General features: G+C 51.6%; 1 protein-coding gene across 1 annotated transcript; it reads left to right on the forward strand.

The window, feature by feature from the left end:
• Nucleotides 1-923: 923 nt before the first annotated feature.
• On the forward strand, nt 924-15,031 carry IL1RN (interleukin 1 receptor antagonist). Its single transcript, XM_027623540.1, has 5 exons — nt 924-1,143; nt 9,809-9,860; nt 11,287-11,375; nt 12,474-12,586; nt 13,731-15,031. Exons 1-5 carry the CDS (start codon nt 939-941, stop codon nt 13,941-13,943), a joined length of 672 nt encoding a protein of 223 aa, XP_027479341.1. The 5' UTR covers nt 924-938; the 3' UTR covers nt 13,944-15,031.

The raw sequence follows: 15,031 nt of genomic DNA on the forward strand, positions 1-15,031 counted from the left end.
TCTTCCTCTAGCCTGCCCCTACTCTAAGGGACACTTCCAAAGTCATACAGCTGGTTAGTTGCAGGCCTGGGGACAAGACCTGGGACTTCTAGCTTGCCAAGGGAGCCCTTGCCACGGCTCTCCATGCATCAACCCACATGGTCTTAAGGATTCCTGAGTTGTCTGCTCCTTGATGGTGGGATCCAGGGGCATGAAGCTAGAGAGTAAGTTCAGAACGGCAAAGAGGAGAAAGTTTAGGACATAGGGTCTTGGAGAAAAGGTGGGGAGAGTATTAGGCCTTGTGGACAGTGTCATTGCCAACAGCTGGGGTGGGGAGCCTGAGGGTAACTGGAAGAAGGGATGGACACCCTGCTGCTCCATAAGCCACGTCCCAACTATATGAGCCTCCACATGGTTCCCAAATAAACCAAGAAGATCCCTACCCAAGGACCTTTGCACTTGCTGTCCTCTCCCCTGGGACACTCTTCCACTTCTTTGACGTCACCCGGGTCTCAGCTCATAAGTCACCTTCTCAGATCGGCCTTCCCTGCCACTTCACATAAAACATGCACCCACCCCTAGGTCCCTCAAAAACAGATCATGCTTTTGAATTCCCCTGGAGCACATACTGTCATACGAAGTTAGTTTACTTGTTTACTAGTTTCTTGTCTGCCTTCCTCCATTAGATTATCAGGGACCTTATCTGGCGTTCCCCCAAAGCCTGGAAGAGTGCCTGGCCACAGGATTAAGTCAACCCATATTGTCGGGATGAATAAGCCCATGCGTACATGAACCAGTGGCAGTCGGGTTGAGAATAAAGTGGGGTGGGCACAAAGGTCCAGCCTCACTAAGCCAGCTCAGTTCCTCATGCAAGACCTCTGGCTTTACAGAGATAAGCATCTGTTGGGCTTCTGTTAGGCTGAGTCACCCTTTTGGAAGCTGGGCCTGGCGAGCCCTGCATGGGTGTGTGGAAGGCAGGCTCTGGCCCTTCCTCTTCCTTTCCCCAGGTAATCAGGAAGCAAGGAGCAGCTCCACCCTGGGAGGTGCTAGTAGTACAGGTACTGCCCAGTGCTTCTCCTTTCTGCGCAGCAGCTTGGTCTGGAGCCAGAGGCTGGAAGTCCTCAGAAGACCGTGGAATCTACCAGGCCCTTCCCATGGCTGCAGGTAAGCTCCTTTGACTCCTACTTTTCCATCTGAAAGATGGGGAGGAAAAGAGCCACCATTAGTGCTTACCAAATGCTCTCAGACTCTGAATAGCAAGCTTCCAGAGAAATGTCAAAGGCAGGTAGCTCCAGGCCCGTCTGGGAGACCTGGCCCAGGGGAGGCAGCAACAGGCCATGAGAATGCACTGGGGCTGGGGCCGCCTGCCCTGCCCAATGCCTGCGGGGCCCGCAGGGGACAGAGGAAGCACGTCTGCGGTGAGAAAAGTCCTGGAGCTCTTAGAGTCTATTGGTCATTTTCCGCTGGTGAGAGAGAGGTGGAAAGTGGGGACATATTCCTGTCGAATGGGAGAAAGAACCGTGTGAGCTCAATGAGAAATACGGACAGAATTAGGCACCAGGTCCCCAAATCTGAAGGGTCATATGAAAGGGCAGGGACCTGGAATTCCTGGCTACTAGTGATTCGTCCCAGCAGATGGTTGTCTCGTGAGGATGCGGGCCCAGGTGGCCAGAACTTCTCATTTTTCAAGAACTGTCAGATATTCTGATTCCCTTATGTAGTATTTTGATTAAATAAAACAACAAAGCGAGCAAAGAAAATATTCAACCTGTGGGCTACAGGTTTGTAATCTCTGGTTAAGATCTGTGGGGGGCAGAGAAAAGAGCTTTAGACTGGGGGGTCTGAAGACCCAGTTTCTAATTCTATGTTTGACCTCGAATGGGTGAACTATTCCTCCTTTCTGGGTCTCACTCTTCTCAGTGTCAAGAGGAGGCTGGCCAACTCTTAGGGTTTCACGGGCTCGGTAATAGCCAATTCTTCCATAAGCTTATGGACCAGGCACTCTGCTGAGCAATTAACATGGCCTGTCTCTTCTAATCCTCACAACAGCCCTATGAGGAAGCACTATTATTCACTGTTTCAGAAGTGGGAACTTGGACACAGGTTAAGTAATTTGTCCAAGACCAGACAGCCACTCTAAGGGGAGGAGCCGGGCTCCACTGCAGACAGTCTGTTCCAAACCACCGCATTGTGCTCTGGGGGTGTGGAGACTGAGTGAGGTCATGGAGAAAGAAGTACTCTGTAAACCACCAGCAGTTTTGCCAGGGGCAGCAAATCCTCCCCTTTCCCCCAGTAGGTGAGGCAGGCTCCAGTGGGATGTGTTAAAATGTCAGTCCATGGTCTTACGCATCTTTCAAATGTGTAAAGAGGATGCCACTCCCAGAACCAGACGGTGATAGAATGTGAGGGAACATTTATACTTAAAAACAGTCCACTCCAAAATATTTTAAACTGGCACACGGTAGGTGCTGAGTAAGTTTGAGTTCAGGAGGCGAGGGCATGGGAGCCCAGTGAAGACACCGTGTTTTCTGGGAGGCCAGGAGCAGGGCTCAGAGAAGGGAGACCATGGAGACCATGGAGAGATTTGGGGTTTGCCTCAAGAGCTGGGAGCTTGAGGACAGACGAAGGTGGGCATGTATCTGGGACATGGCACTTACCTTGCTGGCCCTCTGCCTCCTCTCTAACACCACTGACCTCACAGCTAACGTGTGCGAAGAAGGTGAGGCAGAAGGAAGAGGGTGTGAAGGTGCAGACATTGATAATGAAAGAGAAACTCCTTTTTACCGCCTAAGTTTGAAACCAATGTTAAGCTGCTAGAGGTTGACCTATCTTGATTTACATAGTTGGAGGAAATGTGAATGGCTAAATTAAAAAATTAACTTGATCAGAAGGGGAGTGATTGGCCAATACTGCATCTGCTGTGGTCTCTTTTCCTGAGTGGAAGGCTAAGGCTTTTGGTTCTTATGTGTTTTATCTATCATCTATCTAATAAAATGGACCCCATCTCTGCTGGGCAAGACACAATGATGGGCAGCTAATCGTGCCTGCAATTTGCAGTACTAGCCACCAGATGGTATGAGCACCTTTTAAGGATTCATATTATAGGGTGACCAATCATCTCAGCTTTCCAGAGATGCAGGACTTTCAGTACCAACACTTGGAAAGTCCTGGAAAGACCGGGGCAAATGGACACCTTAGTCCAAAAACAGGTAAAGAGCTTTCTCGTTAACCTCTGTAAGGTTTTAGAATCATCCTTTCCTTACTACCAAAAAAACAGACAAACTCCTAAAATTTCCAAACAACTGTGGGAACGAACTGTCACTCTATACGATGTGAGTTCAAATCGGAAGGAACTCCGTAAGAACAAATAAAATTCTTGCTTCTGTTCCTTGTGCAATGAAGCAAGGAAAGAAGTCAGCTGCCTTTTTGGCAGGACTGCCGTGTGGGAAGGAATACAAGAGCTGGGTTCAAATCCTGCCTCAGCCACAATCTGGGGTAAGCGATTTAATCTTTCTGAGCCTTGATTTCTTATTTTGCGAGGTGAGTATAAGTATATACCCATCTTGAAAGTGGGTGTAAATATACCCACCTTGCACAGCTATTATTAGGACTAAGTGAGATCCATGTGAAAGAATAAAACACATAGCCTGAGCCTGACGCACAGCAGGTAAGAATTATATCTGTGCAGTCCCCCGGTTCCTGCCCCTGTCCCTCTCTGTCCACCTGTGGAGAAGCTGGCTGCCTTATAAAGCTAGTCACCAAAGCCAAGAGGGCAAGAGCGAACGTGGACCTCTAGTAGGACGAGATAACCGGATAAATAATGGCTTGCAATTCAGATCCATATCGAACCCAGAAACTGCTGGAGCAAAGACCATCTTGAAAGACTTGAAACGTATAAAAGATTCACCGGCAGTTGACTGTTAAGACCTAGGAGGAGGGCACGCTTTTGAGAAGCAGTGATTGAGGACAGTTGACTTTACATACAATCTCCCAACCACTGTACACGGACCAGGAGGGCATTCAGGTTGGCCAAGACGCCCAGGAGAACCTCTGTCTCCAAACCTGGCCCACTGCTATAGGGAGCTTCTCATAAGCTGCTGGATTTGGTTAAAATTGACTTGGTTACCAGGCAGGGCTGCGTAGGTGGAAGCTGACAAAGAGAAGACATGGTATTTGCCCTTCCTCCTCCTGTTTGTACTGATATATTTACCCATCTCTTGGAAAGAGTAACCAGAGACTTTGTACCATTATCTTAGTAAAAATTTCCAAAGTTTGGGCAACAGCACTGCCGGCAATTTCTGGGTTTGATATGGATCTGAATTGCAAGCCATTATTTGTGTCCTGTGACGCTCACGTACGCTGAAGGATCTAAACATGAGATTGAGCCATTACAACTTAAGGTGCACACCTGTCCCCCCAAAGCCAGCTGCTGACAATTTTACAAATGGTGTTTGCATGACATGCATGCAGGCCAATAGGCACAGCTGAAAATGTTTGCACCAAGATCCAGGGTAGTGTCCTGATACACTGGATTTGTTGGGAGGGATTGCTTTCTGTAATGGGGACAGGACCTGGGGGGTGAGCCACTGGGCTGAGGTGGGGAGAGACTGGAGTTGGGAAATAGAATGCTATTTCTCTAGATGAGACAGACAGAGAGCTGCCAAATCTCCCCACCTCCATGAGGCACTGGAGCCAGCAAGATACGCTTGAGCATCTCTTCCCAGCTCTGCATTCAGTGTTGTCTTGCTGGTGGCTTGAGATCATCCATGGTGGGAGTATTTACACCAGAGAAACCAGCAAATGCTACTGATGAGAACTCTTTTGGAGATCTAGCTGTCAACATTTAGCAGCACACCACGGCCCTGCCTTCAGGCTTGGTGACCCCAAACCACACACCAAGTCTCATCTATCTGTCCACTGGCCCCAGGATGATCTTAATAAAACAACCCTGACGGTGTCACCCTCTGATACCATGTTCTTTAAGATAAATCCCCTGCCCCTTGTTGTGTCATTAGAGGCCCTTCCTCCTCTGACTCCTGCCCAACTTTTCAGTTACTTCTGCCCCTACCCCCGAAATGCTGTTCCAACTCTGCCATCCCGAATGATATGACTCAAAAATAGACATCGTGTTCCACATCTGGCCTAGGACCAAACTTCCTGCTGTGATAACCAGCAAAGCTAGCAAAATGTATTTCTAAACAATCACATGGGATCAAAGAATGACCGGGGCTTTGAAGAACTGCAGAGGCCCCGGCAGGTGGAGGTCAGCATTAGGGCCTTTTGCCCCGGGAAGCATTTGCTGGTTTCAAAAGCCCCAGCTGAGTTTTGGACAAACTTATGGGGTTGGACAGGGGATGGGAGAGGATAAAATTTGTATTTTATTTCCCACTGAGGAGAACGGGCCCTGATAAACCCCCCAGGTCTGGGCTAGGACCGAAAGGACTGGGACTGCACAGAAATGGAGTAGCCTGCCTGGCTACTGGTGCCCCGTCGTGATCATCTCAAGCCCGCTGGGGGGAGGGTCACCTGCAGCTGCAGCGCCCCCGGCCTCCCCGCCCAGCAGAAGCAAAAGGGAATCACCTCTAGATAAGTACAACATTGTCCAGAGCCTCAAATGACCTCTACCATTTTCGATGTACTACCATGCCCAGCAGTTGATAGAAAGTAGCCAGGCACAGGCAAGACAACCCGTGCACCAGACAAAAGCAGACTCCAGAAAGACACCCAGAGGGGATTCAGATAATAAAGTGAGCAGGTGCAGCCTTTACAAGAACCATGAATACCGCGTCCAAGGATTTTAAAAGACACGACGGAAACTTTTGGCAGACACCATGCCAAAAAAAAAAAAAAAAGGAAGCAGATGGAAATCCTAGAATCGAAAGAAGCAATTAGCTGAAATTGAGAAAGAGCTAGCATTTATTGAACACCTCCTATGTGGATGGCGCTCTAGAGGCACCAACAGGGGCCCAGGGCTTGGTCTCAGTAGAGCCTGTCGAGCATCAGTCCAAGGACATGGTTGTCCTATTTCCCTCTGAGTGGGCCTTATCATTTCTGCTGTCACCAGGGCAGGGCAGGGCTCAGCATGTAGAAGGCACTAGATGCAGTTTGATGCCTGCAGCTCGCAGGGAAAGTGCAAGGTGCTGACCGGGAAGGCAGGGTCCACGACGTGGTGTGGTCATTAAACTGAATTTGGGAACTGGAGTGAGGGGCCGAGCACCCGGAACCAAGAATAAGTTTCGTCAGAGATTTCCTGTGGGCAGAAATCATAGGGACACCAACTGTTTTTGATAAGACGGAACCAAGAATGGAATTGTGGCCAGAAGCGTGAGGGGAGGGGAAGGGAGGAGCCTCTGGACCCCGGCTCCTTTCCTCCCCCAGCCCCGACGGATGAAGGCCTCCCCCTCTGGAGTCCACCCCGGTGTGCCGGGCAGGGTGGACGGGGTTAGGGGCATTGTGACTGACCTCCCTCACTTTACGTGGGGTGAAGAAGCAGATGCGATAGCTTTCTATTGTGTATTTCCTACGTGCCAGGGTCAGGGTTACGTACACTGTGTGCGACATCTCAGTCCTCACAGAACCCGTGATAAGGCTTCAATTATTAGCCCCGTATAATGGATAATGAAACTGAGACCAAGGGCCTGGGTGGCCAGCTCCTAGGTGACCTGGGAGAGCGCGGCGCTAGGTCAGCCTGACGTCTCAGGCCAGCCCTAGGGACGCCCTCCTCTCTATCGGGAAAGGCCTGCCAAGCCACTTCTTGGGCACAGACCTGGCAAAGGTGGAGAACCCAGGGATCTGCCCTCTGGGAGAAATCTGTCTCTCTGAATTTGGGCTGGGAACAGGGGAGCATTTACCCAGGAGCCACAGCGTGGGTGGTACCTTGACTTGGAATGCTGTCTCGAGGGCAGGCCGGCAGGAAGGAGCCCCTCGGCCTCCCCTGAGCAAGTCATTCCTCCTCTTCAGTCTCCAAGGACATTTTTCAAGGGGTACTGAAGTAACATTGAGGAGGGCTTCACAAGAGGCACTGAAAGACAAGTAGGAGAGAACTTATCACATTGGGGGCTAGCTGCCTTCCATAGCAACACGGGTGGTGACGAGTTCAAGTCCCTGATGACTCGTAGATGTTCCAGAAATTATACCCCCAATTCAGCAAATGCTGCCGGTGGTAAATAATCAAGCAGGTTCTTATACATCACGTCCTCCAGCCAGCCCTCCCCCAAACAAACAGAACTCCCCCTTGGCCTTCAAAGGTAGATATATTCTTTCTTGCATGTGTTTCAAAGGTGAATGTCTCCCTCAAGGTCACTCACCTTGTGAGAACAGAGGGAGATACATACAAGTCACTTTGTCCCTCAAAGTAATCACCCAGGGAAGTGATACAATTTTTGCAGAAATGTTCCATTTGCTCTGAAAGAAGAGCTCTTTAAAGATTTGAGAAATTCATTTGTAACCTTTATAAAAAAATTTTTAATTGCAGTATAATTGACATATAACATTATATTAAATCTGTTTAAATTGAGGTATCATTGAATGGATAAAGAAAATGTGGTATACATATACAGTGGAATATTATGCAGCCATCAAAAGGAATGAGATCTTGCCATTTGCAATGATGTGGATGGAACTGGAGGGTGTTATGCTGAGCAAAATAAGTCAATCAGAGAAAGACATGTGTCATATGACCTCACTGATATGAGGAATTCTTAATCTCAGGAAATAAACTGAGGGTTGCTGGAGTGGGGGTGGGGTGGGAGGGATGGGGTGGCTGGGTGATAGACATTGGGGAGGGTATGTGCTATGGTGAGCGCTGTGAATTGTGCAAGACTGTTGAATCACAGATCTGTACCTCCGAAACAAATAATGCAATATATGTTAAGAAAAAAAAAAAAAAAGAAGAAGAAGAAGAAAGCAGGAGGGGAAGAATGAAGGGGCGAAATCGGAGTGGGAGATGAACCATGAGAGACGATGGACTCTGAAAAACAAACTGAGGGTTCTAGAGGGGAGGGGGGTGGGGGGATGGGTTAGCCTGGTGATGGGTATTGAGGAGGGCACATTCTGCGTGGAGCCCTGGGTGTTATGCACAAACAATGAATCATGGAACACCACATCAAAAACTAATGATGTAATGTATGGTGATTAACATAACAATAAAAAATTTAAAATAAATAAATAAATTGAGGTATCATTGACATATAACATTAAATTATATTTAATTGAGGTGTAATTGACATCATAACATTAGAGGTATCAACATAGTGATTCACCCATTACCTGTTTTATATACATAGTTATAAATGTATCTTTTTTCTTGTAATGACAACTTTTACGGTCTACTGTCTTAGCAACTTTCAACTATACAGTGCAGACTTCCTCTTTGAAGGATTTTACCCTCATTTGGTCACGGACCCTGATTTTTTGGTTAAAAATAAAGTCAGACTCATCAAGATCAGCTGTTGTAACAGGATGACCACTGGATGGGAGTCTGAAGACCTGGATTCCTAGGCATACCTTTGCCATTAATGAGCGGTGTGGCCTTGGGCAGGCCTCTTTCCCTCCCTGGGTCTTTCTGAGTGTTCTTCAAGGTAATGATAGGGTGGGATAGGCCGAGCTCCCACCCAGTTCTCCAACGGTATAGTCTGTGCTTCTGCGTTAGTACTGGGCGCTCTGATCATGGGACGCCCTATCCATAAATAGGAGTATGCCTACCTTTTTCCTAACTTCTAGAATGTAGGAAGGAAAAAAGTTAATGCTTATGAGTGCTCACTGCAGGCTAGAATTTCCCCTTCCTTCCTTCCCTCCCTCCCTCCCTCCCTTCCTTTCTTCCTTCCTTCCTCCCTCCCTCTTTCCACCCATGAGGAAGACATGATCAATCCCACTCTGGGCACTGAGGCAGAGGGGACAGAGGTAGAGGCCCAGAGAAGTGAAGCAACATGTTCCAGGTCACATGGGTAGCAAATGGCAAGTGGCAGACGTGAAATTTGGATCCGTTTCTGTCCAAGGGCTGCGTTGGACCCATTATCCCAAGACCATAACTTTAAACACGTGGATAGTGTCTTAGCGGAAGAGAGCTGGCTTCAGAGAACCTCTCAGGAAATTTACTCTATGGCAGGGGTCAGCAAACTTCAAGCCAAATGCAACCACCACCTCTTTTTGTAAATAAAGTTGTATTGGAACAAAGCGGGCTTGTCATTTACAGATCACCTACTACTGTTTAAGCTACAATAGCTGAGTTGAGAAATCATGACAGACACAAACCCTAAAATATTTACTATCTGGTCCTTTACAGAATGTTTGTTAGTCCCTGGTCCAGAGTCCAGCATGGCTGTCCATCCTTCAAAGAATACAAAGTGACACGCGACTGTCCCGTGTGCTGAAGAGCCCTGCCACTTGGCTTGTTAGGCAGGAGGACTTCTCTTCTTAAATCTATTTTTAAAAAGGCCAACAAACAGTCTCAGGATACCTGTCAGGCCGATGAGGGAGTTCAGTTTTCATTGTGCTCTTCCCAGGAACTCAGTGAAGGGGAAATAGAAATCTTAATTTTGGGGAAATTGCACAGGGGAAAAGGGGAGGGAATCAGTTACAACACCCCATTGCGACACTCAGCACAGTTGAAAGTGACAACAGCAAGGGTTTCTCATTTTGGAAATGTGAGGGCATTTCCGTTTCTCAGAGTAGGACAGGGCGGCTTGGGTGAGTGACTATTTTCTTTATAAGCGGCAACTCGGGGCCCGAAATGGCAGTGTCGTGTTGCCTCGCTGCGGCCACAGAATGGAAACCGGCAGGTGTCCCCTCAGTTACCTGATCTCTTTCCTCCTTTTCCTGTTCCATTCAGAGACAGCCTGCCATCCCTTGGGGAAGAGACCTTGCAGGATGCAAGCCTTCAGGTAAGGCCACCCCTGAGGAGGCGGGGTGGATAGAGAGGTAAATGGATCCACCGCGGCTGTTGGGGGGGCCCGCTGGCCTCTGCAGCACCTGCGGACTGAGTTTGGGCTGGAAAGGGAGGTCCGTTATTCAGAAAAGGGGAGCCACATCCATGGTCTTCAGGGCTTGTGTTTCAGAATATCTCAGATGGGCAGAACTTGGCTAAAGGCCTGGCTTATTCTCCCGGAGACTCTGGCAACTCAGTGAGTGACAGACAGGTGCCGTGGAGCCAGGCCAGGGCTCTTTGCTGGGCCGCGTGGGCAGCGCACAGCCCAGAGGCCAAAACTGCTGGTCAGCATTGCAGGTCCGTGTGGACATGATGGAGGACCCCATTCCTTTGCGGCCTCAGTTTCCCCATCTGTGACATGGGGTTAAGGATAACCCCCTGCTTGCCTTACTGGGTTGTTGTGAAAATCAAACAGTGCTTGAACACTACTGTGATTTTTTTAAAAAACTGGGCCAGGAGTTTTGTGAGAGAGATGTCACCAACCCTGTTGTAAAATCGAGAGGCTGTGATGCTGTCCCCATGGGCCCTCTGTCCTGGGACATTGCAGGCCTGAGCCACGTCAGGGTGACTTCACCGTCAAACCGGGTTTCCCTGGCTTGGGGCTGCAGTTCGGGATTCCGTGCGTGTGTGTGTATGCGTGTGAGTGCATCCTGGGCAAGTCATTCCCCTTTCCAGACACGGGAACTGCTTCACGAGCTTTGCCTCTGCTTCTTCCTACTGGCTGGGGGCTCCAGGAGATGCACCTGGAGGTCTCGAGTAGGAGACTTATCCAGGAATGCAGAAGAATCTCGAAAGGTCAAATGCTCAACGTGTGCAAAGACCTTTACAGTTTGTCCAACCATCCCTCACTGAGCTCACGAGCTCCCCCAAAGTCACCTGATGCCACGGGCCTTGGTAGCCACACTTCACTTGTGAAGAGATGAGGCGCAGGTCCAAGGTCACGTGGGTGGGCAGCGGGGCACAGAGGGCCCACATCCTGGCTGGGGCTCTGCAAGCCCTGCTCTCAGCCCCTCACCACATGTGGCTGGTGGCTACCGTACCGGACGGTGCCGAGAGAGAACACTCCTGCCCCCAGCAAGTTTTATTGGATGATGCTATTCTATGATGTTTTGCTGAAGTAGAAGGTGTCTGCTCTGGGAATCTGAGGATGAGGAGCAAGGTGAGGAGAGGGGTAGAATGTGGGTGCACTGCTTTCCAGCTGTGGGAGCTGGGCCGGCCTCGACCTCAGTCTCTCCTCCATGCCAAGGCTGGGCTACAACACCACAGCCCTGGCAGAAAGTTGAATGCAGATTCAGTGAACTCTGGGGGACACAGGAACAGGGGGAGCGCAGGGCTGGGCACACGGAGGTTGTTCACCATAGCTGGGGCCTTTCACATTTCAGAATCTGGGATATTAACCAGAAGACCTTCTACCTGAGGAATAACCAACTCGTCGCTGGATACCTGCAAGGATCAAATACTAAATTGGAAGGTGAGTGGTTGCCAGGAAAGCAGATGCTGTGTGGGTACCGGGTCACTTTGCCCTGGAGTCTCCAGCTTGCCCTTGGAAAGCTTAGGTTCAAAGTCCTAGTCCCCACTGGGTCTTTGTGGTTGAGTTGGAAGCTGGGGGAGGCCTGGCCACATGTGAAGGCAGCCTCAAGAGGGTAAGAGGGTTAGAGCCTAGGTCTGGAGCCCCCACCTGCTGGCACCGTGTCCCGGGGCCAGCACTGGCAGGGAGAGGGCACAGAAGGCAAGGTGCTCCCTTTCCCTCCTGTGACTATGAAGCCTTCCGTGTTCCTGTGTTGTTCACACCCTAACTACCACCCAAAACGAATACACCACATCTAAGGCTGGGTTATGCCCCTTATTCATGGACACCACATTCAGCCGTGGTCTGGTCCTTGCTCTAAACAAGCTGCATGACCTTGGGCAGGCTTCCCCCACTCCATGGCTCAGTTTTTCCTTCAGTGAACCGAGGCCTGCCTCATGGCAGTCTGGGAGAGTCTTTCAGCGTGAGCTTCCTGGGATGTTTCCACATCCCTGTTGCCTGATTGGTACTATGGGATGGCACGATCTCCATCTTCCCACCTTGTTCTCAGCCCCCTGCCTTGCCCCGAAAGAGTGTGAGACCGGCCTTTCCTGTCCTTCTATTAATTCCCCTAACGAACAAGCCGAAGTGCAGAAAGGCTGAGCTTTTCACTGTCACATGAGGGCTCAGAGATGACCAAGGGACAGGGTCAGAGTCACCCAGGTGCCTGTAGACCAAGCCCCAGGGCCCACTGTGTGCTATCTCCCTGCCTGTGGGCAGCACCCCTGGGGACCTGGAGCACAGGTGTCCTGCGGAGAAGGGAGGACAGGGACCACGCAGAGCAGAATCTAGGTGACACGGTCCTTGAGGGGTAACTCGATAACTCCTTGGTGTGATCTTCCATTTGAACGCAGACCAGGAAGATGGGACCTCACTGCTCTTCTGACCTTTGGGTTTTACTTCGGGTCGGGATGGGATGGGGAGACAGAGAACTCTCCTGCGAGAGTCCGGGCTGCCTCCCCCTCTCTCTACAACCTGACCCTGCCTTCTGCTCTTCCCCAGAGAAGTTAGACGTGGTGCCCATTGAGCCTCATGCTGTGTTCCTGGGGATCCGTGGGGGGAAGCTGTGCCTGGCCTGCGTCAAGTCTGGTGATGAGACCAAGCTCCAGCTGGAGGTAAGGACCCGCCTCCGATGACAGCCACCCCAAAGCTGGCGGCTGGGACAGCCGCAGTCGGTTCCTTCCTGGGGCCCTGTGGGGCACAGCTGGGCAGTTGTGTTGCGCTCGGCGTAGCTCCCGTTCCTCCGGCAGCGGCAGCAGTGGGGAGCTCTGCTGGGGGGGGCACAGTGACTTCTCACCACCACCCCACCCGCTCCACGTGCTCTCTCAGAGCTCCGCGGCCAGCGTGGGACTCCTGCCAGCATGGGTGCTGCCTTCCGAGACAGATTATGCCACAAAGGCAAGCCTCCGTGGGCAAAGGCATATCAAACCCCCACTGACGTCGTACGGCTCACGTCCCATGGGCCGAAGCCAGCCGTGTGGCCAAGTCTAGTCTCGAGAAGGGCAGGGCCGGGAAGGACGGTTCCTTCGAGGGCTTCATTCTCTGTGTGCCACTCTCGAGCCCGCCGGCTCCCGACCTTCTTAGACTCGCCCTCCTCCAGGGAAGCCAAGCTTTAGGACTTTTCTCTTCTAATCCTTATCTGCTCAAACCCACGAGTTAGCATCCTATCCAGGGCCCTGTACTCCTTGATCCCTGCAGCATGAACGGGCTGCCAGCCCTGGGAGGAGATGGCTTTGTCTCAGGGGCTTGTTGGTCAGGATCTTAACCCAGTGTGAGTGGCTGTGACCGGGGCTCCGTCCCTTACCCCCAGCCGTGGACAGGGCCATTCTTTGGGAGGGTGACTACTCCGTGGAGTGGGGATGACCAGGACGTTGTGTGTACCGTGTCGAATGCACTGCATTGATCTCTGCCCCCCATTCTCCGCCGCGCCTCCTTGCCAGAGAGAGGCACAGGCCCCGACAGAGTACCAGCCTCCATGAGCGTTGACCTCTGCGGCTGATGCCATGTGTTTACCAAACCTACTGGCCCATGGCTAGAGGGGCCAGATTTCCCAAAGTCAAGGTGTGACCGTGGGATGGCCTCTTTGTGTCACTGTTGTCCTAGGAGAGCCGGGACATGTGGCCTGCTGCAGGGGTCCCCGGTCAGAGTTTCCCCAGTGCTTGTTCTGGGCCGGCTGGAGGCCAAGTCCTGGTTGGGAGAGGGAGGCAGCACGGGACCTATGGGCTTCCCAGCCCTCACTGCTCATGTCTTGGCTTCCAGGCAGTTAACATCACTGACTTGAGTAAGAACAAGGATCAAGACAAGCGCTTCACCTTCATCCTCTCAGACAGCGGGCCCACCACCAGCTTCGAGTCTGCCGCCTGCCCCGGCTGGTTCCTCTGCACAGCACTCGAGGCCGACCGGCCCGTCAGCCTCACCAACACGCCCGAAGAGGCCATGATGGTCACCAAGTTCTACTTCCAGAAGGACTAGTGGTGGGTCCATGCCGCACGTCCCCCACGCCCAGCACACCGATGACCCCGGAGACGCCTCTCCACCCTGCCCCGGGGCCCCTGGGCTGTCGTTGGGGCTCAGAGGAGCAGCCTTGGTGGGGTGGACCCTCGGAAGGATGGATGAGAGCCCCGGTAACAGGACTCTGTCGCCAGCCTCCTCAGCTAAGCAACCTCGATGCTGCCTCCACGGTGGTCTTTCTATCGTGCAGCTCAAGCCACCGCACTGCCCCAGGCCTTTCAGCACTGCCTGTGCCTCCCGGTCGAAAGCCAGGCCGCTCGGCCAGCCTGGGCCCCCTCTGCTCTCCCCTCCCTGACTCCTTGGCCTCCTCCCTCGCACCGTGGCCACGTCCCGGATCCCTCATGCCCCTCACTGGCCTCCCAAACCTTGTTTTGCCAACTGATGCTGTTCTGTGGGGAAAACTTTTAGAGCCTATGCCACGGTGGAAGAGAAGGATTTCCTTTTTCTTTTAAGCCAGCTTCATCCAATTTGAAGGCGAGTCCTTTCTTTAGAGACTGTGTCCTTTCTGGAAAGGGGGCAGGGGAGGGTGGAAGGAGCTCTCCCTTTTGATTTCCCTGTCTTCTTTCTGTAATGCCCTACCCTGCAAAACTGCGAAGTTAGTGTGTTATGTTGGTCCCTAGTGTTTTTTTCTTTCTGTGACGTTCCTAAAGTCTGGCCCCCACTGCTCAGGCCGGGCACCATTTCCACCACAGACCTCGTACAGCCGCCTGCCGCGCTTTTCCTCCCTCAGCCCACCCATCAAAAGCTCCCAGCTCCCAGGGCAGCACAACTGCAGCTCCCCTGGGGCTCCTTCCAGGTCTCCTGGGAGGGAGGAATGGCTCTTGGACCATTTTAGCCCTTCAGACACTCTGAGACTTGCTTGGAAGACGGTTGTGCCTCCGTCTGTGTTCCGCCGCAGACTATGAGCTCCTGAGAGCAGGGAGCGTGATGACCCGTGTGTGTTTCGGACCCTCAGCACGTGCTCCATAAACGTGTGTTCTGTGTGTTGAGTGGAAAGTTTCCTGCTTCCTGTGACTGAAGCTGTTTTACAATAAAATCTTGAAAACTCA

Source organism: Zalophus californianus, chromosome 8 (assembly GCF_009762305.2).
Source record: "Zalophus californianus isolate mZalCal1 chromosome 8, mZalCal1.pri.v2, whole genome shotgun sequence".
Classification (NCBI taxonomy): domain Eukaryota; kingdom Metazoa; phylum Chordata; class Mammalia; order Carnivora; family Otariidae; genus Zalophus; species Zalophus californianus.